General features: G+C 41.0%; 1 protein-coding gene across 1 annotated transcript; it reads right to left on the bottom strand.

The window, feature by feature from the left end:
• On the bottom strand, nucleotides 1-26,123 carry ZNF25 (zinc finger protein 25). The gene is made up of 6 exons (XM_019430001.2): nucleotides 26,002-26,123; nucleotides 23,890-24,005; nucleotides 6,521-6,647; nucleotides 6,139-6,234; nucleotides 3,689-3,752; nucleotides 1-3,230 (listed from the first exon to the last, which is right to left on the bottom strand). Exons 2-6 carry the CDS (start codon nucleotides 23,902-23,904, stop codon nucleotides 2,177-2,179), a joined length of 1,356 nt encoding a protein of 451 aa, XP_019285546.2. The 5' UTR covers nucleotides 23,905-24,005; nucleotides 26,002-26,123; the 3' UTR covers nucleotides 1-2,176.
• Nucleotides 26,124-27,069: the final 946 nt, after the last annotated feature.

Here is a 27,069-nt window from a genome sequence, read left to right as displayed (position 1 = left end):
TTCTGTTTAATTCAGACAATGTTTATTTCATACGTGTAGTGCTACATTCCATCAAAAGATGTTTGCATTTTATGATAGTTCAACAAGTAAAACACATTTCTTTGAAAAAAAAAATTCTAATGCTTAGGCTTTTAACATATAAATACAATGTACAAAATAAATACACCACAAAAACCACCCACCCACAAACTGCTGTGTGCATCACTCCTGGAACATGTAGCATATATAAAAGTACACTGTATACATTGATTGTGATGTCTTCAGTCCTAAGTAACAGAAAAACTTGACTTTGTAAAGTGCCAGACAGTAACTGTCTTAGGCTCTGTGAGCCATATGGTCTCCCGTCACAACTACTCAACTCTGTTCTTACAGTGCTGAAGGCAGCCTCAGGCAGAACAGAGACAGCGGTCTCTGTTTTATTACTTTATTAGTGTTCCAGTAAAACTTTATTTATGGACACAAATCTGAATATAATCGGCACATGTCACAAAATATTTTTTTTTTTTTTCCAACCATTTAGAAACGTAAAACCACTGTTGGCTTGTAAGGCTACAAAGACAGGCAGCGGGTCACACGTGAGTATCTGAACCATTCGTAGGAAAATGCACAACCAAGCCAAAGCAAGGCACTACAGCAAGAAAGTGAGTGATGAACGCTGGGAGCCAACCTTTTTGTTTTCCAGCATCATTCAAGAAATACAATTACAATGATAGTCGTAGCCAACTTACGCTTTTCTCGTGTCTCAGACGCTATCCTAAGTGCTTTAAAAATATTAACTCATACCTCCAAGCAATGCTAACATTCTCACTTCTCTTATAGAAAAGGAAACCGAGGCACAGAGAGGGTAAGTGGCATGCCCCATGGGATCTGAGCCTTGGCAGTGGGAGTCCAGAGTCCACACTCTTAACCACTGCCATGTTGTGTGAAGAACATCCTTCCTCACACAAAATTCTCCCGCAGATACCTCTGCACCCTCCTCAAACATCAACGGTAGGACACACACTACTTCTTCACACGGCACTGTTTATCATACAGACTGTTTTCATCAGCTGTTTTCAAAAATAAACTCAGTCTTTTCTTAGGAATAAATGTGTCCCTAATGCAAAATTTGGCTGACCACGAGACAGCTGGAGAATTTTACAAAAAGACTTTTAGCTTCTTTCCGAAGGATCAGTTCAGGAACACCTGAATTCACTTAAAAATGCCAGGAAATAGAGATGCGTTAAATTTTAAAAGAACAGTACACTTAAAATACACACTGGAACAACAGGAGTCGATGCCGAGGGTTGACGTGGGATCTCCTCACGCACATGAGGGCTGCGGAGCTGAGGTTACGGATTTTCCCGTGTACACTTACGGATGGGATCCGTGCACGCACAGACATCTGTGATCGGCCTAGCAGCACGCGGACACACATCAGCTCCACTCAAGGACTTTTCACGTGAGTTCAAGGATGTCACCTGGCTTCTCAATGTGTTTGTGCTTTTTAAAAAGCTTCATCTATCTATCTATCTAGACATTTGCAGGTTTCTTCAAAGAAAAAAATCACCCAACCCTCACAATCCAGTCGCTGCAACATGACTTCTGGCGTAACTGTCACTCTCACCCGATACAGATACTGAGTTTTTGTCAGGAAACGGACGTATTTGAGATGTCTGCGATGGTTCTATCCTGGCATCGCTCATCTGAAGGTCACAGAGACGTCACTTCTCAAGAAGGGCTTCTGGATCTGTTTCGACGTCTAGTCACCCCTCTGAGCGTTCGGAGTCCACCTGTTGCCAAGTATTTCTGAAGCTCAGGATGGACACGGATCGGAGGCTCTCATTCACGTGAGCTTTGGGAGATCTAGTGATGGCTGCCCTGACCAGAAGGTTCCTGACCTTCGTTTTTTTTATTTGTTCTTCTCTCATGTGATTTCTGTGTTGTACAGTATACCGTGACTTCTAAAAGAATGGTCTCTCTCATGCTTTACAATTTGTAGGGTGTCTGACACTAAAGTCTAACATATGGGAAAAATTTCTTCCTTCTAGATTCAAAGAATTTTTGTGTATTTCCTGTCAAGAAAAACTCTTGTGACTAAAACTTTTAGATGATATTCCTAAGTTTTTTGGTCTTGTGTGAATTATCTGATTATTCTGAAGGATGAACTCAGAAAAAAGTTCCCAATTCATACTGTTTATAAGCTTTTTTCCTCTGTGTGTGTCTTCTGATGGGCAGTGAGTTTTGATTTCTGGATAAAAGTTTTCCTACACTCCTGACATTCATAGGGTTTCTCCCCTGTGTGTTTCCTCTGATGTATGATAAAATGTGACTTCTGAGAGAAGGATTTCCCACACTCCTTACATTCATAGGGTTTCTCTCCTGTGTGAGTCCTTTGATGTAATCTGAGGACTGAGTTCACAGAGAAGGATTTACCGCATTCTTGACATTCATAAGGCTTCTCCCCTGTGTGTTTTCTCTGGTGTTTAGTGAGGTCTGATTTATAGTAAAAGTTTTTTCCACATTTATTACATTCAAAGGGCTTCTCCCCTGTGTGAGTTCGCTGGTGCACTGTGAGAGCTGACTTCTGATAGAAACACTTCCCACACTCCTTACATTCATAGGGTTTCTCTCCTGTGTGAGTTCTCTGATGAGTTTTGAGGTGTGAATTTCTAGAAAAGAATTTCCCACATTCCTTACATTTATAGGGTTTCTCCCCTGTGTGTGTCCTCTGATGTACCGTGAGGTGTGATTTCTGGGAAAAGGATTTCCTACATTCCTTACATTCATACGGCTTCTCCCCCGTGTGTGTTTTCTGATGTACCATGAGGTATGCCTTAACATAGAAGAACTTCCCACACTCGTTACACTCATAGGGTTTCTCTCCTGTGTGTGTTTTCTGATGTTCCACAAGGTGTGGCTTCTGGTAGAAGGATTTCTCACACTGATTGCATTCGTAGGGTTTCTCCCCTGCATGAGTTCTCAAGTGTCTACTAAGAGAGGACAGGTGGTAGAAGGTTTTCGTACATTCTTTACATTCATAGGTTTTCTCTCGGGCTTGACCTTTCTGTTGTCTTGTGAGGTCTCCATTCCTAGGGACCGATGTCCCACATTCCCTGGGTTTGTCCTTTGAGTGAATATGCTGATGTATTAGGAGGATAGACTTCTGGCAGAAGGACTTTCCACATTCACTACATTTATAGATTTTCTCTCTGGCAGGAGTTTGCTGGTGTTTTGTGAGTTCTCCATTCCTAGAGAGAAATTCCCAAAGTCAGTAATACATAAGGTACTCTAGCTGAGAACCCATTTCTAGAGATGTTCCCATACTGATTCGATTCATGGTTTCTCTACTATGAATGTTCTGACACACACTGTGGTTTAACATTAAGTAGCAGGAACCTTCCTTTGCATTGTATGCAGTCTCTTAATTGCCTGAGATCTGCTTTGGGTAACAAAGCCTCCCTTCCTGTGCAATTGAAGAAATGAAAGACTGCTTCAAAGTTTGAATCTCCTGGTCCTACAGAACATCTCCACTGGGGAAGAGGGCTTTCCCATTTGGAAAGTGAATTCTTTGGAATTCACTCCAGTGTTTTAGTTTTCTCACGTTTAGTATGAACTAGTGCCTTCCCACTTCCAGTACTCCCATCAACACTTTTTTTTTTTTTTTTTTACAAGTCTTTTCATCTTAAAATCAAAATCTTGAACTTGCCTTGAATTTTCAGCTTGGCTTCCCTGGGATCTTGCTCCTAAGTCATGAATCTTCCAAAGGTCTTCTACAAAGGAATTCAAAATTTAATACCATTTAAATCTTAACATATTATTATGGTTGTAGGGCTGATTCTTAGGCTTCAGGCCAATCTCCCCAAATAAAGGAATTCTTATATGCAAATTTCCTCTATGCCTTTGGTTTAGAAAAAATATAAACACTGAAGACGGTTGGAGCAGACAAGGGAAGAAATGTCATTATAAACCCAAGTACTCTGACACTTTACAAACATTTTAAAAACCTGGAGAAAAAAGTTAAGGAAAAAGAAAAAGAATGGGGAGCAGAGAACAAAAGACATTCAGAGTGGTGCACAAGAATCTGGGACTCAGAATGCGGTAAGCCCATTACAGACAATGAACAGTAGGTAGGGTGACAAGAAAAATTAGTAGACGACTGTGTCCACTGGAAATATTGGGGAAAGATGAAACTGGATGCAAAGCTAAGCCTTTGTCAGCCAGAATTTAATTTACTGTTCATTAGTGACTACAAACTTCTACTTTATTTCCTCTGTACCCACACACGACCGTCTAGATGCCTAGTCTAGTCCCTACAGTGACTACATCACAACATGTGTGGAGGAACAGTTCCACACTCCGGGCTCTCTCCGTCTCACTGGTGTAATTTTCACCGGGACGGAAGACCCAGGAACACATACAACCCAAAGAAAAGATGATTAAACAGCAGTGTGCAAGCCATTGTACAACAGGATGAGTTTCCATTTGTAGCACTGACGTTTTCAAGTCTGACCACCAAAAAATACTGCATCTCCAAAGTAGCGTTACCACGACCCAATGCCAGTCTTCCACTGCTTTCCTGTCTTAGTTTCGACATTTCTGCTTCAATTTACTACATGATCTTTAAGGATTAATTATTCAACATGATCCTGGAACCTTTACTGACCTTTAGATTTACTCCTCTTTATTTTTTTTATTCTTTTATTTTTTAACGTTTATTTATTTTTGAGACAGGGAGAGACAGAGCATGAACAGGGGAGGGTCAGAGAGAGGGAGACACAGAATCTGAAACAGGCTCCAGGCTCTGAGCTGTCAGCACAGAGCCCAACGTGGGGCTCGAACTCACAAACCGCAAGATCATGACCTGAGCCGAAGTCAGCTGCCCAACCGACTGAGCCACCCAGGCGCCCCAAGATTTACTCCTCTTTAAAGGCCTGAAAGGAAGCAAAAGATAAAGAGCAGGGGCTTGGGGTAGGAATTTCATGGCCTTTGCGGGGAAGATGTAAGAAGTTAACGTGACGGGGACATGTGCAAGGTTAAGTGAGATGCACAGGAAACAAGAGCCTGTGTGTCTTTGGTCTTAAAGGATGAGCCCTTGCAGGAGTGACTGAAGGGCACAGAGCAGAGGAAAGGGTCTGTCTCTTGTGAGTTCAGATTGAATATTTCCACAAACATCTAGTGAACAACTAAGAAATACCAGGCATTGTTCCTAGTCCTGGCAACGCAGAAGCTCACAAGTACAGGAAAAGCATTTAAGGAGCAGAGTGAGATCATCTTAGTGGTTTTCCTGTTTTTGTTTTTTTATCTTAGTGTTATCACACTCCAAATAAGGTGCAGATTTTAGGAGGGATAATCAGTACCTGTGTGAAAGACAAACACTATCTAAAAGGAAGTATCAACTCTGAAATAATATAACTGATGAAAGGCATAATGACTTATAACCTAATTTCAGAGTTTAAAGAGAGAATAGGAAGTTAATAAACTGGTGCTGAAAATAACTGAGGCACATTTCATTGTTAATAAAAGGAGGGAAATGGCATTCGAAGAAAAATTTATGGTCAGATTTAAGATCTAACACTTTAGGGGTGCCTGGGTGGTTCTGTTGGTTAAGCATCTAACTCTTAATTTCAGCTCAGGTCATGATATCACAGTTTGTGACATTGAGCCCCACATTGGGCTCTGTGCAGACAGCGCGGGGCCTGCTTAGATTTCTCTCTCCTCCTCTCTGCCCCTCCCTTGCTCATGTGTACACGCGCTCTCTGTCTCTCTCTCAAATAATAAACTTAAAAAAAAAAAGAATTGTTAAGATTTAATACTTTAAGATTATAGTGTTCTAGAATTCCCACTTAATTCCCAGGTACTGGAATAATGGGAATTCCAGAAAAAAAGACAAACATCTAAGGCAAGGTTAGGCAGGAATTAGTTTTGTATATAGGAAAGAAAAGTAAATCTATTTTACAAAGTCTGGCAAAGGACGAATTTATGTGGAAAGAATGACAACTGGAGGTGCGATTTATGATGCTTGCATATGCAGACCAAGTGTCCTCAGTCATTCCCAGATGTATAGGGCATTTAAAAAAGAGATTCCTGAAACATATTTCAGAAGGCAAAAGGCACCAACCACCTCACTAGCAACAGGGGTTCTAATTTCTCACTCACCTGGATAGTTCCGACGTGGAAATTCCACCTCCAGTATCCACGGTTCTTTTCCTTGCTTCAGCTTGAAGACTGCATTTGGCTTATTCACACAGTAACCTATGAATGGAGAAGAAAACACGGTTTACTTGGGATTTAGGGCCTGTGAAGGATAAGGAAGTACAGTTTGAGAACACTCAAGTCCTACTTTGGCTCGGCAAATTTAGATTCTTTCACTGGCGAGGGTGGGGACACACATTCTTTCTGGTGCCCGAAACGGCCTCATCACATTTGACCCCTGAAACAAAGCCAATATGGCGCAGCCCTACAGGGACCTCACGTGTTGCAGCAACTGGGGAAGGAAATGCGAACTACTGGCAGTTCCATTCGGGGAAGTTTTCCTCACCCACTGAGACTAGGTGACCATAGTTCTCCCGCATCACTTCCTTGTACAGGGTCCTCTGAGCAGCGTCCAGTAACTGCCACTCCTCCCGGGTGAATTCCACAATAACATCCTTGAATGTTACAGGTCCCTGTAACAACATATTTTGGTTGAAACTGAAGTATTCAGAGTGGAGTACCAGGAGAAAACCACTTGTGAACTAGCTCTTCATGTGCCATCAGGTTTACTCTAGAAAGCTGGATACATTGCTACTCTGTACATAGATAAAATATCTGCCCACTGTATTTGCTGAGCTACGGCTCCACGCCTGGAATCCTGCCAGGAGATACACAGATGAATGAAAGCAACTGTTCCTGCTGTGAAGGAACACACAGTCTGACAAGGAGGCACAGACGTAAATACTCAAATGCGGTACAGATGGCAGGTGCCCTGACAGAAACATGTATGAGATATAAAATGGTCACAAGAGGGAGTGGTTACTTGAATTTTGTATTATCAAGTTAGATTTTCTAGGTTAAGCTGACTAATGGAAACTTTGGGAGCAAAGAAGACAGAATTGACAAAGACATGGATGGATGCATGAAAAATGGCAAGTTGAGGAAAATTATAAAGAAGACAGTCTGATACGAGAATAGGGTGTTGGACAAAGATCAGTTAGAAGGTAATACAGTCCGGTCCAGGTGACAGAATATGGAATAATTCTGAATGTGTCTCTGGACCATTAAAATGTATTTTGCATACCCACTGAATTGGTACCTGCTTATTAATTTATATTTGTAATAATCTGTTTATTAAAAGTTGGCAAGTTTTATTTCTATTTATAATTAAAAAACTAATTCTAGTATTATTTTATACTATGTGGACTGTCTTACATGTTTTTGGGGTGTTCACCCCTTCACTTTGTAGATGCGAGTATGGATAACGGAGCTACCGATGTGATACATGTGGGTAGCAGGAGAGCCACAGGAGTAGACCGGTAGCTTAGAAGAAAACACTAACGGGGCACCCAGGCGCCTCAGTCGGTTAAGTGACCAACTCTAGATTTCGGCTCAGGTCATCATCTGGTTTGTGAGATCGAGCCCTGCCCCGCGTAGGCCTGCTTGGGATTCTCTCTCTCTCTCTCTCTCTCTCTCTCTCTCTCTCTCTGCCCCTCCTCCACTCGTGCTTTTTCGAAGTTAAAAAAACACGAAAGAAGAGGCAAGAGCACATCAGAAATATGGAGTGTTACAAAATTAAGAGGCATACGTGAGCAATAAACATTTAAAGCAGCAGCAGTGGGGGCACCTGGGTGGCTGTCGGTTAAGCGTCGGACTTCAGCTCAGGTCGTGATCTCACGGCTGGTGGGTTCAAGCCCTGCATCCGTCTCTTTTCTGTCAGCTCAGAGCCTGAGCCTGCTTCAGATTCTATGTCTCCCTCTCTTCTCTGCCCCTCCCCTGCTCACACTCTTTCTCTTTCAAAAATAAACATGAAAAAAATAATAAAGTAGCAGCAGTGGGTAAAAAATAACTTCCTTGGAAATTAATTATTGAGAGAAGGGGGAGGTTACGTCCCATAGTACTTCTATAGTTTGATAATGGCTAGAACTATAATGCTAATTATTTTCATTCTCTCATTTTTATTGACAGGACTGTTTAGGGCTATGAAATTTCTTCCAATCGTTGCTTATATTTCATAAAATCTGAAATGTGAAAATCTGAGGAACTTCTTCATTGGCTATAAATTCTTGCTTCACATTTCTTTCCTGAAAACACCATTCTATTCTTTTACATATAAGTTGCTAATAAGAATTATGTCCAAAAAGAAAAGAAAAGAGTTCAAAAAGAAAAGAGTTATGTCAATTTTATTTTCTTTCCTTGCCAAGAGATGTAGACTTTTTCTTTGTGGCCTAGAGGACTCTTTTTTTTCCCTCTGCTTTTAGGTCTAATAGTTTTACTAGACTCTCTCTTGGTGTTTACCATTCTGGGTCAGTTCTCTCTGGCACAGAGAGTCTTTTCAGTATGTAATTCAGTTTTCCTTTTCTTTATGGAAAGTTTCCTCTGATTAAGTATTAGTTTTAGATTTTGTTATTGACGGATCCTACTTCAGCTTCTACTTCTGTTACCCTGTCTTCCTCTTCCAGTTAATTCTTCCCCCTCCCACTCCCTGGGGTCTCTCTTCCATTTCTCCTGTGTATCATTTATCAGGCGTTCATTCATCTTCTCCCCAAGGTGCCCTGAAATTTAATCTTCTATTCTGAGATGATGTGCTGTTCTACCATTTCTTTCCTGAGTTAATTTGCTTGCATTTTATATCTACTTGTTTTTCCATTTCTGTTCTGAGGCTTTAATCTCTGGGGTTCAGGTTCTTTCCTGTCTGAAACACGTAGTATTGGAAGGCTGTACTCTTCTCTACTTTGTGTGTGTTTGGGGGAGGAGTATTGACGTCAGCTGAAAAAATGTCAATTCACAGATTCCACTTTTTCTTGTATTAGCATTGTATACATGTTGAGTAATATTTTTGGTTCATGATCAAATGAAGAGCTTATTTTATGTTGGGGAGGGGTGAAAGTGTTACTTAGTTCAAAAATGTCTCTATTGGCATAGTATGTTCACATTTTTTTTAATGTTTGTTTATTTTTGAGAGAGAGCACAAGCTGGGGAGGGGCAGAGAAAGGGGGAGACACAGAATGAGAAGCAGACTCCAGGCTCTGAGCTGTCAGCACAGAGCCCAACGCAGGGCTCGAACTCACAGACAGGGAGATCATGACCTGAGCGGAAGTCGGATGCTCAACCGACTGAGCCACCCAGGAGCCCCATATGTTCACATTCTTGAAGAAAGCACTACTGGGGGAGGTATCTTTAGATTCTGTGTACTGTTTTGTTTTTTTTTTTTTTAGGGCACCTGATTTCAGCTGCTTGTTTTCTTACGTGCTTTCAGTACGGGCACACAGGAATTCTATTTCTTTTCCTCTGAGTTGCTGATGTTCCCACACACATTCTGAGTCCCTTCGTTTTTAATCCCGGTGCCAGTACTTGGACCCCACGATTCCAGACTTTCCCCCCATCTTTCCCCAATCAGGGTGAGCGCCTCTGCTTGTGGCAGAGTCCACTTGATCTTCTGTTCCTTTACAACTGTGACCTCACCGTCCTTTGTCTTTCATCAACCCCCTCCTGACTTCCTGCTCTGGGGGGAGCTCCCAGCTGCTTCTGCTCTTGACAGTGATCTCCCAAAACTGAAGTGTCCTGCCTCCTAGCTATATAGCAGGATCAGGTTGTGGTGTGTGGAGGTGTTTGTATTTTGCCAGCTAACATTATTCTATAAAAGAAACTGGGAAAATGAGAAAAAGAATCAGTTGGGCAGAAAGAGGCAATGAGTTGAATTTTGTTCACACTGTGAAGTGACTGTTGAACATACAGCTGGAACTGTCCGTTTTGGCAGATACATATGTAAGTGAATTTCCACAAATAATATTGTCATATATATTTAAGCAGAGTTCTGGAAGAGTCCAAAGAAAAAAGAAAAAAAAATCCGTGGAAATAGGAATTTTCAAGATGATGGTAGGAGAAACTAGGCCAAGACCGAAGCCTGACGGAACTTCTCTAAATAGAAGAGCAGGCCAGGAGGAGAGCGCTCAGAAACCAAAGACAGAGAGATTCACAACAAATGGGCAGTTCTACTGTGAAGCCAAATGTAAACATCCAAGGTAGAGTAATTGGGTAAGAGCACAGCAAGGGAGTGAAAGCTGTAATCATTAAGCATGATGATTGGAGAAATTTTGGGAAGACTTAAAATTCTTCAGAGAAACCAGCTTTTGGATGCACATCCTAACAGCTCGGGAAAACAAAGGCCTGGAGTTTGATAAGGACAGAACAACGGATTTGGCAGGGAAACTGATCAGAGTCAAGCTTCTAGGATTCCTTGTCCTCACCCCCTTTTTAAAGAGCATTCAGTTGAAGGCAAGAACTGGTGAAATGAACTGACCACATAAAGCAGAGGAAGACACTGGCTCTAAGTGTGGGAACAAAACAGCCAGAAAGAGAAACACAAAATGGTGTTATACACATTGTATTCCTTTATAATACAAAAGGGTTTTTGTTTTTGTTTTGTTTTGCTTTACAAGGCAACACCTGTGATGAAATACTTACAAGTACTGTTTTCTTATAGCAATATCACTTCGGCAATTAAGAGAATATCTAAGATAATAAAACGGACATGTGACTTTTCATATGCGGAACCAAATGCTGCCAGACAAAGAAGGAACACCCACAAAGATCTAATGAAAACGTTTTGAATCTAAAATCCCATGCCTTGCCAGATTTTCAATCAAGGATAAATTTTAAAAAAGATGTCTTCTTGGGCACCTGGTGGCTAGGTCGGTTAAGCTTCTGACTGTTGATTTTGCCTCAGGTCATGATCTCATGGTTTGTGAGTCAGCCCTGTATCTTGGGGCTCCTATGCATCTATGTATGTATCTTTGTATGGAACCTGCTTGGGATTCTCCTCTCCCTCTGTCTCTTTGCCCTCCCCCTGCTCATGCTCACTCACTCTCTCTCAGACTTTTTAAAAACAGATGTTTTTGTAAACATAAGGATACTAAAAGCATACAAACTATGCAAGTATTCTCCAAAGTACTTGGATACACTGAAAAGGAAACAAGAAGGAAAAGCACGTGGTAAGCCAGAAATGACAGCTAACAGATATGAGATCACTAAGAACTTATTTCTGGTATAGCCATAATAGGAAGCTGTGGGGAGTTAAAATGGATTGCATTCAGAGACCATGAAAAGGAATAGACTATTGTGCATACTAAACAATCACACTGTCCTTTCTAGATACTGATTAGTATGTTAACAACGTGCTCACATCTTTTCATGGAATACTGACAAGATCATTTTCTGACCAGAAGACAAATCTGGAAATAACTGAAATCATATAAAATAAATTCTCTGACCACAGCTGATTTAAACTTAGAAATCAATAACAAAATTATGTGGGAAAGTGCCAAATATTTGGAAATAATATTTGAGCACTTTTGTTTAGTGTTACTGGAAAACAAAAAGTTCTCTGAATGATCAAGAAAATTGATAAAATTATATCCAGAATGATGAAGAAAACAAAACAAGTTAACAATATCAGAAATGAAAAGGGTGACAATTCCTATAGGCCTTGCAAATGTTAAAATAATAATAAAGAATACTGTGAACAATTCTAAGTTTATAAATTTGACAACTTCGATGGAATGGACCAATTCCTGGAAAGAAAATATTAAATCTCACTTAGAAATACCTAGAGCTGAATAGTCCTATGTATCTATTCAGTAAATTGCTCTTGCAGTTAAAAACCTTTCGATGTGAGTGATGGTAGAGAGCTTCAAAAATTGTTCCCTCCAACTGAGGCAACCACTGACAAAACTGGCAAAAACTGCCAGTTTTAAGCTGGCAAAAACTGACAAAATCAACTTTTTCAGAACTCTAGAATCTAATTCTAAAAACTAATGAAAAGCTTAGAGCAACTAGTGAGGTACTTAAGAAAGAGGATGCTAGCCATGAAGAAGGCACTGGTATTTCTGCTTGCCCACCTACCAACCCCCTCTCCAGTGTAGCAAGGGCAGTAGGGACAGTGCCTATGTTCCTGGTGCAGATTGACAGGGTGAGACAATACAGATTTTGTGTTCAAAAACTGCTAAGCATATTGATCTGTCTAGTGGTTTCCTGGTGGGTGAGTGCAGAGGCTTGCCTGCCTTTTGCCCTTCTAGGTCTGGAATGGCATCCTGGGCCAGACTCGATGGAAACTATGTCATGACATGTACGGTCTGTGGCACGGTGGTGGGAAAAGCAGAGACAACTCCAGATGCCCGGGAAGGTGGAAGCTGAGGAGGAAGACAGTAGGGAGAAAAAGGGCCTGCACAGACTACAGTGCATAAACCAGGGACTCCAGAGAGCAATGTGCATGCCCAGGGCTGGACACAGGCTCAGAAAACACTTGAGAGGACACTAGGCTGACATCCGTCTCTGGCTAATTTTAGGGCTCTCCAAAAGAGGTGGAGGGTAAGGCAAAAGGGTAGACAGCATGGTTAAATGGAGAAGGAGTGCCCCAGTTTAGAGCCAATATGTAAATAACGAGTGAGTATTTGATTTTTCTTTTTGGTTCCAGAAGTTTAAGGAAATCTCTGTCACATCACCAGCTGACCACTGAGATAATGGAACAGAAATGGCAACGACCACACTTGACAAGAAACATAGCCTTTGAAAAATTAGAGAGTAGACAAATGAACAAGTCCAGCCTTCAGCGAGCAGCAAAAGCAAACCGTGGGGAGGGGGACAACCTGCTTTCCAGAGTTAAGCACATTATAATGTTTATTCATATTACAAAGCTTCTAACCAAAAGGTAAAGGCATAAACAAGTAGGCCCATTCACAGGGGGAAAGAAAAGGAAATTGACAGGAATCATCCCTCAGATAATGCAAATATTGGATTTACTAGACAAACAATTTAAATCAACTCTCTTAAACATGCTCGAAGGGCTACAGGAAACCATTGACAAAGAACTGAAAGAAACTAGGAGAACAATGTATGAACAAATAATATCAAAAAGATACAAGTTATAAAAAGAAACCAAAAAGAAATTATGAAATTCAAAGGTACAGTAACTGGAATATAAAATTCAATACAACACATCAAAACAGATTTGAGCAGGCAGAAAAATCTGTAAGACTGAAGACATTTGAAATGAATCAGTCTGAGGAGAAGGAAACAAAGAATGAAGAAAGATGAACAGAGCCTAACAGGACCTGTGAGGGCACCATTAATCATACCAACAGAAGCAAACTGGGAGTCCCAGAGGAGAAGAGGCAGGAAAAGAGACATAATATTTGAAGAAATAATGGCCAGGAACTTCCCATATTTGATGCTAGACATAAATGTGTACACACAGGAAGCACAGTGAACTCCAAAAAGGAAAACTCAAAGAGCTCCATACCAATATACATTATAATTAAATTGTCAAAACCAGAGACAAAAAGTCTTTTAAAAGCAGCAAGATCCTCACTATGATTAAATCCTCAACAGAAACTTGGGAGACCAGAGGCACTATGATGCATTAAATTCCTGGAAGAAAAAAACTGCCAAACAAGAATTCTAGCAACACTGTCCTTCAGTAGTGCAGGAGAAATTAAAAGGTATTTGAAGATAAAGGCTCAGGGACTAGCAGACTTGCCCTACAGGAAATGTCAAAGGGAGTTCTTCAGCTTGAAATGAAAAGACATTAGACAGTAATTCAAGGCCACATGAAGAACACAGGTAAATGTGACTGTAGAAAAATATAAAAGCCTATATTATTGTATATATTTTTAATGTTTGTTTATTTTTGAGAGAGTGAGACAGATCTGAGAGAGGAAGACAGAATATGAAGCAGGCTCCAGGCTCTGAGCTGTTAGCACAGAGCCTGACACAGGGCTAGAACTCACAAATCACGCTTACGGACTAAGCCACCCAGGCGCCCCTATTGTATTTTTTATTATAACTCCTCTTTATGTGCTGTATGGTTTAAAGTCAAATGAATAAGATAGTTAGCTGTAAATCTAGGTCAGTGGGCACACAAAATATGAATATATGTGACACTAACAAAATGAAGGGGGAAGAATGAGCTGTTTCAGCAGTTGCTGTTACGCAAGTGAAGCTAGATTTGTATCACTTCAAATTGTTAGGAATTAGGGATATTAATTGTAATTGTCAGGGTAACCACTAGAAGATAACTTTTAAAAGGTGAAAGATGTATACGATCTGAAGAGAAACCAGAGTATGAAGATAACTTTTAAAAGTAACAGAAAAATAAAAGGAAATGAGTAAATCAAAATGGTACACTAGAAAAAATTAAACACAAAAAAATAAGACAGTCTTAGAGAAATTAAGGGAAATGAAGGAATACACCCAGAATAGATGTCAAAATGCAGAAGAATTTAATTTAGGGTTTATGCTGGGTAAGCTGAAGATTATAGGTTTTGAGGGAGAATAACAAAGAGTCCTCATCATAATATATCAGTATGGGGGCGTCTGCTTGGGATTCTCTCCTCCCTCTCTCCGTCTCTCCCACTCACGTATGTGCACATACCCTCTCTAAATAAATAAAACTGAAAAGTGTATAAAGTATAAAAGTATATATCAGTGTGGGTACATAATACCACTGGTGATGATAACCTAGATTACTTTGTTAAGGTAGTTTTTGCCAGTCTTCTCCACTGTAGAGTAGCTTTTTCTTTTTTACACTGTATTCTTTAAAAGAAATTTACTAAGACCAGCACATACTCAAAGAGGGAGTAGGCCCCACCTGTAGAAGTTGGCACTATCTACATATATTGTAATTTTTCACAAAGAATATCCTCTTCTCCCTGCTTACTTATTTGTTCAGTCATTTATTTATATCACTATGGCTTCAAATATTTAATGTTTCGCGTTAGAATCCAATAGTGTGTGGGGCGCCTGGGTGGCTCAGTAAGTTGAGTGTCCGACTTCGGCTTGGGTCATGATCTCGTGGTTCGTGAGTCTGAGCCCCGTGTCGGGCTCTGTGTGCTGAGAGCTCAGGGCTTGGAGCCCGCTTCGGATTCTGTGTCCCTCTCTCTCTGACCCTCCTCCACTCATGCTCTGTCTCTGTCTCTCTCTGTGTCAAAAATAAACAAATATTAAAAAAATTAAAAATAAAAAAAGAATCCAGTAGTGTGTTATTTTGTTGCTCAATTGTTCCAGCTGAGCCTACGAGAAGGTCTTTCAGGCTGGCTCCATGTCCACTTGACACGTCCTCATCTTTCTGAGCACGTACGTTGTGACACTACAAAATTATATGGGCTTATTTTAAATTTCTATGACCTCATCCCTCAAATCAAACATTTCTCCATGTTATTCTAGTTCCCTTTCATTGGAGGATGGTAGTTAGAAATCAACACCTGTGAACCAAGTATGATCGTTGCTACTAGACTGTCGTCACTGTTTACAGGCACTTCACAGAGTTAGAAAATATATGTGTATGAACTCGTGTATACACATCCGTAATCATTTCTCTAAATATATATATGTCAAGCTAGTATATATTAAGGTAGTGTATATACATTTGCTTTTCAATAAATGGGAGCTAGAATAAATGAGCATCCATGTACAAAAAATGAACCTCAGCCAATAGCTTATACTTTATATACAAAAATCAACTCAAAATGAATTATAAACCTAAATGCAAAGTGTAAAACTACAGCATTTTTAGAAGATAGGAAAAAGTCTTCGTGACTCTGAGCTAAGCAAAAACTCTTTAGATACAACACCACAAAAAATTTAGAAAGAAAATCTGGAAGTCAGAAAAATTTGCTCTGTGAAAGATATAGTTGAGTGGAAAGAGTAGGCACAGAAAGCGAGCAAATATTTGAAAATCACAGAGCACTCTCAAAATGCTTTGATCATATAAAGAACTCAAAATTCAGTAAGAAAATAACCTAATTTAAAAGATTCGGGCAGAGAAGATATATAGATGGCAAATAAGCACATTAAAACATTTCCAGTATATTAGTCATTAGGAAAAATGCAAATTAAAACCATGATGGCATACCACTACATCCCTATCAGCATCCCTTTTTTCCTTGGAAAAAAAAAAAAAAGAAAGAAACTGACAATACCAAACGCGGACAAAATGTGAAGTGAGCAGAGCTCTGCACATTGTGGTGGGAATACAAAACAGTACGGCTACTCTGGAAACGGTTTGGCAGTTTCTTATGAGGTTAATCAAATACTTACAACATGACCAAGCAAGCACTTGCCTAGGTACCTACCCAAGATACATGAAAATCTAAACATACGAAATCTAAGCACAAAAATCTAAACACAGGTATTTGTAACAGCTCCTTTCATAACTGCCAGAAACCCAAATGTTTGTCAGCTGGTGAACAGATTAATGAATGGGGTACATACATACAAGTCCGTAGTCTCTGGCAATGAAAAAGGATGAGTTGTTGATACTTGGAACATGATTAAATCTCATGCATTACGCTAAATGCCAGTTGGTAGTCTTAAAAAACTACATACCATTTGGTTCAATTTATATGACATAACAAGAAACGGCAAAATTATAGGGATAAAGAATAAACTGGTGATTGCCAGGAATTAGTGGCGGTGGGAGGGACCAAGAAAGTTTTGAGATGATGAAACCGTTCGATATCTTCACTGTGGTGATGACTGTGCCTTTATGCATGTGTCAAAACTCACTAAAATGTATACCCAAAAAGAATGGATTTTGCTGTTAAGTTAAATAAGGAAGATAAGAACACAGCACAAAACAAAAACGACTTTACACCCCAGAAGATACCAAGTATTCACAAGGATATCGAGAAACTGGAACCCCTGTCCACTGCTGGTGGGAATGTGAAATTGTGCAACTACTACAGAGGATATGTGTCGATTCCTCAAAAACCTAAGCCTGTAATTACCATATGATCCAGTAATTCCACTCCTGGTTATATATCCAAAAGAACTCGGAGCAGGGACTCAAACAGATACTTGTACACAAGTATTCATAGCAGCATTATTCACAGTAGCCACAAGGGGCAAATGTCCCAGTGTCCACGAAGACGAACGCGTAACGGAGAAGCTGAGAAGCTGAGAAGATGGAGTAGGAGGACCGTAAGCTCGCTCCATCCCATGGATACAAGCAGGAAACACATCACCGTGAATAACTCAGCAAACAACCAAGACGAGCAGAACAAACTCCACAGCCAAAAGTAGAGAAGAGGCAGGTGCCTGGGTCTGTTAAGCATCTGACTTTGGCTCAGGCCATGATCTCACGGTCTGTGAGTTTGAGCGTGCGTTGGGCTCTGTGCTGATAGCTCAGAGCCTCGAGCCTGCTTCTGATTCTGTGTCTCTCTGCCCCACCTCTCCTCATGCTCTCTCTCAAAAATAAAGACACATTAAGAAAATAAAATATTTTTAAAAGTAGAGAAGCAGCTCCATCACAGAAGTCGGCTGAGAATATTATCAGAAGTGGATGCAAAAGTAAAGATGGAACTCGTTAACTCATTAAAAGTTATAGAATCTTGATTTTTAATAAAACATCAATAGCAAAAAAAAAAAAGATGAATGCATAAACTAAATGTAAATACAAACAGATGAATATCATTTTAAAGTCTTTAACAGGAAGGAAATCCCGTCACATGATACAGTGATGACACTATGCTGAATGAAATATGCCAGTTAAAAGGGGCAAATACTGTATGATTCTACTTATATGAAATGCCTAGAACAGTCAAGTTCATAGGTGAGTAGATTGGTGGTTTCTAGGGGAAGGGGGGAGGGGAGTTACTGTTTAATAGGTAGAGTTTTAGTTTTGCAAGATGAAAAAAGTTTCAGAGATGGATGGTGGTGATGGTTGTACCATGATGTGAATGTACTTGATGTTACTGAACTATGCAATCAAAAATGGTTAAAATGGTAAATTTCATGTATATTTTGCTACAATTAATAAAAGCAAAAGCCAATACCCACAAAACGCACTAAAAAAACTATGAAAGTATCAAACGTTGGCATACACACCAGACTTAGAGGGATCAAAATCCCAGAAAAAAAGAAATTGATTGGAATGAGTCCTATGCCTTTAATTCGTATTCTCAGGGCATTTTCAAATTTCATAAGCAGGGGAAAAAAGCAGGGCAGAAAATATCTTAGAGCTGGCATCTCAGGAATAAGGATAAGAAGCTAGTTCTGAATAGAATGTAGAAAAGGAAAAGAGAAGCTGATCTCACTATAACCATGAGAACAAGCCCCTAACCTAGAAAATTACAAGTTTTCCAAAACCTCTAAGAGAACCAAGAATCCAAAGATGAACAAAGGAAAAAAACTCAGAAGAGAAAAGAAAACCACAACTTCTTTCAGTTTTGGGGGCTAGTAGGGGACAGAGAGAGCCAGGCCAACTTTTCGCAAAATGTTCATGTTTGCTTGCAGGCTTCTGTGACGTATTAGAATCGCTAAGAGCTTTAGTCACAAAGCAAGTGAACGCCAACCTGCCATTTGACACTCTCTGGTTTCATATTCAAAACAGAAGCCTAGTGTCTGCAGCACTTTTACTTCCCAAGTGTCTCAAGGTGATCAATTTATTTTGAGTTGGAGAACCAGGGAATATTTCAGCAGCACATATAGTAAGTTGGGGAAGCAGTTTCTGGAACCAAATAGGAAGGTCCATAACAGACACGGATGCTCTGAAGTACAAACAGCCACCAGTTTTCCCCCGAGGCCTCTACTGAGTACGTGGTGTCAACCCTCCAATGGCTGGGGGCAGAGAGGACGGGCAGGACGAGAGGTCTCAGTTGGGGAAGGCTCTGCAGAACTTCTCAGTTACTCCTCAGTAGCCTAGCTGGTGGCTAGGCTGCACAGCAGATCACTGGAGACCTGGTGGCGCTCAGATCCCAAGCTGTGCCGAAGAGAAAGCCTGCATCCTGCCCTTAAATCATCTGAAGCCAGTGGTGAACTGACCCTAACGTCCAGGGTCAGCTCAAGTATATCTTAGGTCAGTTTAGCAACCAGACTGAAGAAGGGATGTGCCTTTTTCTGGAGCTATTATTTACTTTGACCTCTACTGTCCCTTTATAAAATGTCTAGCACATAATACAGAATTAGGGGACATGCAAAAAAGTAGAAAATTTTGATACATACTAAAAAAAGAAGCCTAGGGGCGCCTGGATGGGTCAGTTGGTTAGGCGTCCATTCAGGTCATGATCTCAAGGTTAATGGGATCAAGCTCCATATCAGGCTCTGCATGGACAGTGTGGGGCCTGCTTGGGATTCTTTCTTTCTCCTTCTCTCTCTGCCCCTCCCCAGCTCACACGCATGCACACATTCTCTCTCTCTCAAAATCAGTAAACAGACTTAAAAACAAAGAAGCCTATTGAAGCAGACACAACCTAGACGTTGGGATTAGCAGATAAGGACTTCAAAGTAATTACAATAAAATGTTAAATGACTTCATGAAAAAACAGACTGGAAATGAAAGAATGGGGAGTCATAGCAGAAAAAACAAAAACCCAGGAATTTTTAGAATTAAAAGATACAGTATCAGAAGTGGATTAGGTGGGCTTATGAAATGAAGAGAATTAATAAAACAGAAGGAAACTATGAACTTGAAAAAAACTCTGTTCAACAGAAATATTCAAACTAAAAAACTAAAATAGCCTCCAAACTAAATACAGCATTTGAAGATATTCAGGACAATATGTACATGGTGTCTAACATTTGTGTAACTGCAGTCTTAGATCTTAGGAAGAAAAAGAGAGAATGGGGCAAAGAAAATATCTGAAAGTGTTCAAGAATTTCCTGAAATGATGAAAGGAACAAACCATAAATCTTTATCATCCCAGAGGGATAAAACAAAATTGTACCTAAGCACATCACAGTCTAACTGTCAAAAACTAAGGATAAAATGGAAAATCTCTTTTGTTTTTTAAGTTTATTTATTTATTTTGAGAGAAAGAGGGAGAAAGAGTACAAGTGGGGGAGGGCCAGAGAGAGAGGGAAGAGAGAGAGAATCCCAAGCAGGCTCCCTGCTGTCAGCACAGAGCCTGATGCAGGGCTCGAACTCATGAACTGTGAGCTCATGACCTGACCCAAACCAAGAGTTGGACACTAAACCGAATGAGCCACCCAGGCGCCCCAAGGTAAAACTGAAAATCTTAAGCACAAGTGGAGGAAAAAGACACATTATGTTCAGATGAATAACAATGAGACTGACATCTCAGAAACAGAAGACAAAGCCATCCTATAAATGCAGAAATGAATAAAATGCTCAGCATAGAGGTCTATATTTGGCAAAAAAATATCCTTCAAAAACCAAGGTGAAATAAAGACATTATCAGAAAGACAAATGAAGTGAATTTGTCGCCGTCACTCCTGCACTACATGAAATGATAAAACAGGCTGCTTCGGCTGAAGGGAAAAGACATCAGAGACAATCCCAGACCTGTAGGAAGGACTACAGATACCTGTATATACAGATATTTGTATAAACATGAAGCAGTATTTTATGTGCATACACACATGCATACTCAAGTTACTTAAAAAAGTCAATACCGTTTAAAGTAAAAATAACAAATATTTGCAGTTAAAACTGTATGTAAAAGTGAGATATAAGACAAGGACCAGAAAAACCAAAGTGAGAATTTTCCACCAGCAGATCCTCAGTAAAACAAGGAAACAAGCAGAATAAAAACAATAATTATAAGGGCACTTGGGTGGCTCAGTCGGTTAAGCGGCCGACTTCAGCTCAGGTCATGATCTCAGTTTGTGAATTTGAGCTCCACGTCGGGCTCTGTGTTAACAGCTCAGAGCCTGGAGCCTGCTTCAGATTCTGTGTCTCCCAATCTCTGCCCCTTCCCTGCTCATGGCTCTGTCCCTCTCTCTCTCAAATGTTTAAATAAACATTAATTTAAAAAACAAACAAACAAACAGTAATTATAAAGGATGTTTTCAAAGAGAAGAAATTTATGCCAACACAACTTTAGGGATAAAAAAGATCTAATTTGACCAAAATGGCTATGAACAAATAAAAAAATACAGTATCTGCAGAAAATGAACTTTTCTAAGAGTTGGTCGTGATGACTGTACTCAAAGTTACTTCAAAAAACAAAAAGGCTCGCTAGTCCTTTGTGCTGTCCCAAACTGACCGTTCAACTCAGCAATTAGTTACAGAGCCTAAGGGAAACACTGTAGCACCGTCGAGTGAATTCTGGATCAGGAGAATGGCACATAGATATACATTCAAAACTGACTGAAGCAGAACTGTAGAGTAGGTAAGTTTGGTTTTGTTTGTTTTTTTTTGAGCTTCCTCCTACATTATTTCTCCCTCTTTCCAAAGCTTCTTTCTCCCACTATCATGCCCAAAAGCTACGATTTTTAGTTAATAACAGATAATGTCTACATAGCGGGGGTGCCTGGGTGGCTCAGTCGGTTGAGCATCTGACTTTGGCTCAGGTCATGATTTCACAGTTCGTGAGTTCAAGCCCCGCATCAGGTTCCACGCTGACAGTGGGGTTCTCTGTCTTTCTCTCTCTCTCTCTCCCTGCCCCTCCCTAGCTTGCTCACTCTGTCTCAGAATACATAACAAACTTAAAAAAAAGAATCCAATACCAACAAGCCCTGTGTAATAACTGGCTGTAAAATGTTTGGGGCACCTGGGTGGCTCAGTCAGTTAAGTGGCCAACTCTTGGTTTTGGCTCAGGTCATGACCACACGGTTCATGGGTTCAAGCCCTGCATCAGGCTCCACACTGAAGCTGGGGGCCTGCTTGGGATTCTCCCTCTCTCCCTCTCTCTCTGCCACTCCCCTGCTCATGCTGTCTCTGTCTCTCTCAAAATAAATAAACTTAAAAAAACTTCAGCTTAAAAAAAAAAAGATAATGTCTGTTCAAAAAATTTATGATACAGTAGAAATACCATGTCAGAAGGTGGGCTGTGAGAGTTATGTAAGACTGACTATGTCAAGTGCTTACCAAAGGGCTGGGAATTTAAAACAAAGATATGGTTACCACAGAACTCAGCATTCATTTTTCTCTGGGTAATGAATGGTGAGAGGAGATTAAGGTGGGGCACACAGGGGCTTCCAAGATCCTAGTAATAGTCATTTCTTAAGCCAGATAGGGGATACAACTGTGTTTCATTAATATTCCCTAAATTTTACATATACATTATGCACATTGTTTTGAACGACTTTTAAATAAATAAATAAATAAATAAATAAATAAATAAATAAAATTGAAATTCAGTGTTTCTCCAGCCCACAAGGTCCTACATATTCTAGCCCCTTCTACATCTTTGATTTTACCTCTAGGTCATTCTTCCCTAGGTTGCCTCTAGCTTCAATGTGTTGAATACTGTTTCTGGAACACGCCTCAAGGTGCTTGTATTTATTGTTCTTCCTATCTAGAATGTTCTTCCCCTAGAATTCTACTTGGTTCCCTTATTTAATTTAGGACATTTCTCAAATATTAACTTTTTTAAATTTTTTTTTAATGTTTATTTTTGAGACAGAGAGAGACAGAGCATGAACAGGGGAAGGGCAGAGAGAGAGAGGGAGACACAGAATCTGAAGCAGGCTCCAGCTCTGAGCTTTCGGCACAGAGCCCGACGCGGGGCTCGAACTCCTGGACCGTGAGATCATGACCTGAGCCGAAGTCGGACGCTTAACCGACCAAGCCACCCAGGCGCCCCTCAAATATTACTTTTTAGAGCGGCGTTCCCCAATCAACTTATCCCCTGTTCCTCACTTCTCTGTATCATGCTGTCCTTGTAACTGCTTGTTTACCTCTGAGCACATACACGAGGAATATCACTCAAATGCTGACACATATAGAAAATATATCACATTTATTCGTATCCCCACCAATCTCCTCAGAAAAATCTTATATATTAGAAGTTGTCCGCTTCACAGCGGAGGATACAAGTTTTCCAAAATTCTAAGTTTCACTTGAAACCTCAACTTTTAACATTGGCAATAAATACCAAGAGTCATTTTCCTTGAAGTGACAGGCTCACTTCAGCCATTTTTGGGAAAATGGTAAATACTTCTCCGAATAACTATAGTTTGTCTGACAGTTGCTCTTTCAAGCAAAAAAGGTGTGTAGGAGAGCTCATAAATCAGTTGCACAAGTGCTTTTCCTAAATGACCAACCATCATTCCTCAGTATGCAGCAAAAAGAACTGTATGTGCACTTCCCATTTGGTCATACTGAATAGTAAAAAGGGGTGTGTTTGGGGGGCGCCTGGGTGGCTCAGTTGGGTGTCCGACTTTGGCTCAGGTCAGGATCTCACAGTTCATGAGTTCGAGCCCCACATTGGGCCCTGTGCTGACAGCTCAGAGCCTGGAGCCTTCTTCGTTTGGATTCTGTGTCTTCCTCTGTATCTGCCCCTCCCCCACTTGCACTGTCTCGCTCTTTCCAAAATGAATATTAAAAAAAAAGATGTGTATTCAGGGGTCAAAATGTAATAAAATTAGTTACTTTTACTGTTTTATCAAGGCTGTCCTTAAGTGAAGGTGAATTTTTTACCGTTGAGTACACTGTTGAATACAGTCACCTGCTATCATTGTCTCATTCATGTCCAACAGCAATCTATTCACCACTGCTTTTACACCATCAGTGTAAAAGGCAATTTGCATCTTAGTATTAGGTTCTGATCTGATACACTCCTTTGAAAAGGTCTTGGGGAAGCCAGGGGTCTGCATTCTGGAACTGCTGTGTTATTCAAACAGTATTTTCCCTGAAGGTGATTTTTAACTATTTCCACTTTTCTAGTTTAATATATGGGCTCTTTTTCATAAAACTCACTGAAAATACACACACACACACACACACACACACACAGGGCTAAATAAATGACTCACCTGATACTTGTTCATTTTCTGCTGCTCTTGGGAAAGGATAGAAACTATGAAGCCAGAACAGGGAAAGGTGGAAGACAGAAGTCTTAAGAGACCTTATCTTGCCGCTCAGGAATCACCTGTGAGAAATTTCCATACATTTTAGTCAAACATAAACCCCTAGGAAAATATCCCTTTGAGCCATGAGAAGGAATAGAAAGGGGCATGATAAAGGAATACCCACCTGTCCATTGGTGACTCTGATACAACCTCGATGAATCTGGGAAATTTTTGAGTGAATCTAAACATTTCTTTCCTACTAGCTGTTTTGCAAATTATGTACCCATTTACTAAATAATACAAAAGAATTGAAAAGCATCCAATAAGAGCAAGTTAGGCAGAATGTATAACATGTCCAAAGTGTGGATCCCTATGCTGGCATTACAAATGATGTTGAAAAGCACTGATAGAGAAGTGTTTGTTACATAACAATTGTTCCTATTAACATTATAAACCCCACGACGTTAGAAAGTCTTCAGAGCTCTCAAAAATTAACATGTCTCTTCTCCCTAAATTGCAGTTTCTCAAAAATCACTTCTCTAAGACACCAGTTTTGACTTAAGCATGGTGCAGTGGACCTGGAGACTTTGGTTCCATGCTAGTCTCTGGCATCAACAAACCTAGTGACTTCGTTTCAGTGGTCTTATATTTAACGTGAGGAGGAATTAGATCTAATTTTGAAACTTTCACGTACCATTTTGATTCTGTAAATTTTCACTCAGTGCCACAAATCCCGACAGGACCCTGGAATTCACTGTCCCCTCCAAGCCTGGGCTGGGCCGAGGGTAAAATGTAATTAGGCCTCGAAGAATTACGACAGGGACACAAATCTAACTTCTAAAATAACAATTTGACACCATAAATCCCAGAACAGGCCCTTGATGTAGGTAAGCAAAAGGTAACTAGATGCCATAATGCTGGGATAGCAGAAAGCTCTTCCCGATGGCCTGATGCTTACAAAATGCCTAATAATAAGCCCAGATACACCAGCCAGAGGCATTATGATAGCACCTTAATAACACGGAGCAAGGATGAAATTCCAGTTTTTGTCTTTTTAACAAAGTGTGTCCCATTCCCCCTCTAGAAAGTAGTCTCGGGCTTGGAGAGGATTCCCAGCTTCTCCAATAACACGTAAGATTCAGGGCTCAATTTACATATGTAACAGTCCTCTGAGAATTCAAATAGGTTGGAGAATGAGGGAAGGGCCTTAATTATCATTTTGACACAAGGGTTCTGAGGAAACCTCGAGAATTTTTGTTAATTGAACACTAGGTAAGGTCCATTACTCTCCACAGTTATGTTTAGGGGCAATTATTGTACTAAATACAGCCCAAGGCTGTAGGAAACAGCAGGAACCAAAGAGTAAATAAAACGAATTTACCCACCCCCGTCACCGCTAATGCTGAGTAAACCAATCAATTTCCGACCTTTCGTACTCCTGTCTATTAAAATGGAGGTGGTTAATGCCGATTCAAAGGATGGTCATGATGATTATGATTAAATGAGCCAAGAATGAAAAGAACAGCATACCTCGGGAATAATAAAAGCAGCTCACCTTTATTGAGTCCTTATCAAACTTTATATATACGGCCCATTTAATACAGCAAACAACCCCAGTAATAAGTGTGGTTATTATACAGATGAATGTCCGAGTCGTACCCAGGTCATCCTGCCCAGTTAAGTGGCGGGCACCGGACGCGCGCAGGTCCCCCGGGGCTGACACCGCCGCGGCGTAGACAGCCACGCCAGCAGCCACGCCGGCGCGGACGCGGCGGGCCCGGGGTCCACGTCACAACAGCCGTTCCCCCCCGCGTCCCTCCCCGCTGCTCCCGCGCCCCAGGCCAACTCGGGCCGCCCGGCTCCGCAGGTCGAGAGCCAGGCTTCTGAGGAGGGGCGGCAGGTGGACAACGGGCTTCCCCGCCAAGCCCCCTGCCCGGCCCCCTCCCCAGTCCTCGGAGGCCAGCCGGGCGCTCAGAGGGGGGCGGCGCCTTCCAAGTTCTCCGACTCGTCGCAGCCGCGGAGACCCGGCTTCCCCCCGCCCCCGGCCTCGCACCCGCAGAGAGGCCTCCGACACACCTGCAGGGGCTCGGCCACCGCTCCCGGCCCGCGCAGGTTCCAGGCCCCGCCCTCTGCCGCACCGCGGACACCTGCAGGCCCCGGAGTCCTATCCCGCCCTGGGGCAGGAGACAGAAGATGGCGACTATCAAAAGGAGGTGGAATTGCGCATGCCCAAAAGCCCCGCGCGCCTCACTCTGGAACTACGCTTCCCAGAAGCCTCGATAGCAACTCCATTTCGGATGACATATGATAATAAGGCCTGGCCTCCTCCAGCCGCCTGAGCGCTGCTGGGATTTTCAGGACGCTCCCCCCGTGATTACTCACAGTGACAGCTGGTGACAAGTGGCAGCCCGCAGTGAGGGGGCTTGAAAACAGATAACTACCCGGAAGCGGTGCGAATATTGACCAGGCACTTGGGACCAAGTACAACAATACATTCAAATAATAATGTCCACTAACATCTGACTTTTATCTTAGGAATGCTAGTTTTCAAAATTATGCAAATGACACGTGAAATCTGTAATAAGGAGAAAATACGTATAGGCTAAAACAGAAAACTAGTACCACACATACCATTGCCCAAAAGAAAGAAAAGTTTAATGGGAGTGCACAGTCTGAGATTTTTTTCTTATTCATTTTATGCTAATAGTATATAAAATAACTCCTTTCGCTAGGGAATATGCACTGAATATGCAGTGATTTCCTGGTCAGTCACATTATGACATTAACTTAGTTTTGTGCCAACAGAAATGAATTTCCATTCAGTGTAATGACAAAAAAATTTTTTTTTGGTAAGATTAACTTTAAAACCTAAAATCCATGTAGACAAAAGATACATACACATTTGAGTATGTGTATATTATGTATACATACACACATAGCTGGCTTGCAGGGTGGAGCAACTGGATGTGGGAGCCCAAACAGACCGGGTTCAGCCACCGACTGCCGAGAAAATCCAAAGGCAGAGAGACCAGCGGTAGTGAAACAAGAAAGGAATTTACTTTTAGTGAGGCTAACACTGGGAAGACAGTGTGGACTAGCATCTCAAAGACTGTCCCCCAAGTGCTAAAAATCCTTCCAGGTTTA

This window comes from Panthera pardus, unplaced genomic scaffold (assembly GCF_024362965.1).
Source record: "Panthera pardus isolate Hobbes unplaced genomic scaffold, ASM2436296v1 HiC_scaffold_22, whole genome shotgun sequence".
NCBI lineage: Eukaryota > Metazoa > Chordata > Mammalia > Carnivora > Felidae > Panthera > Panthera pardus.
This window is presented reverse-complemented; position numbering and strand designations above follow the sequence as displayed.

What these genes read in the sequence shown, in the direction of transcription:
- ZNF25 (XM_019430001.2), bottom strand. An exon ending in TCCACGTCGGAACTATCCAG is followed by an intron (nt 3,753 to 6,138) that starts GTGAGTGAGAAA and finishes ATTCCTTTGTAG; the next exon opens with AAGACCTTTGGAAGATTCAT. An exon ending in AGCCAAGCTGAAAATTCAAG is followed by an intron (nt 3,231 to 3,688) that starts GCAAGTTCAAGA and finishes ATTTCTCTCTAG; the next exon opens with GAATGGAGAACTCACAAAAC.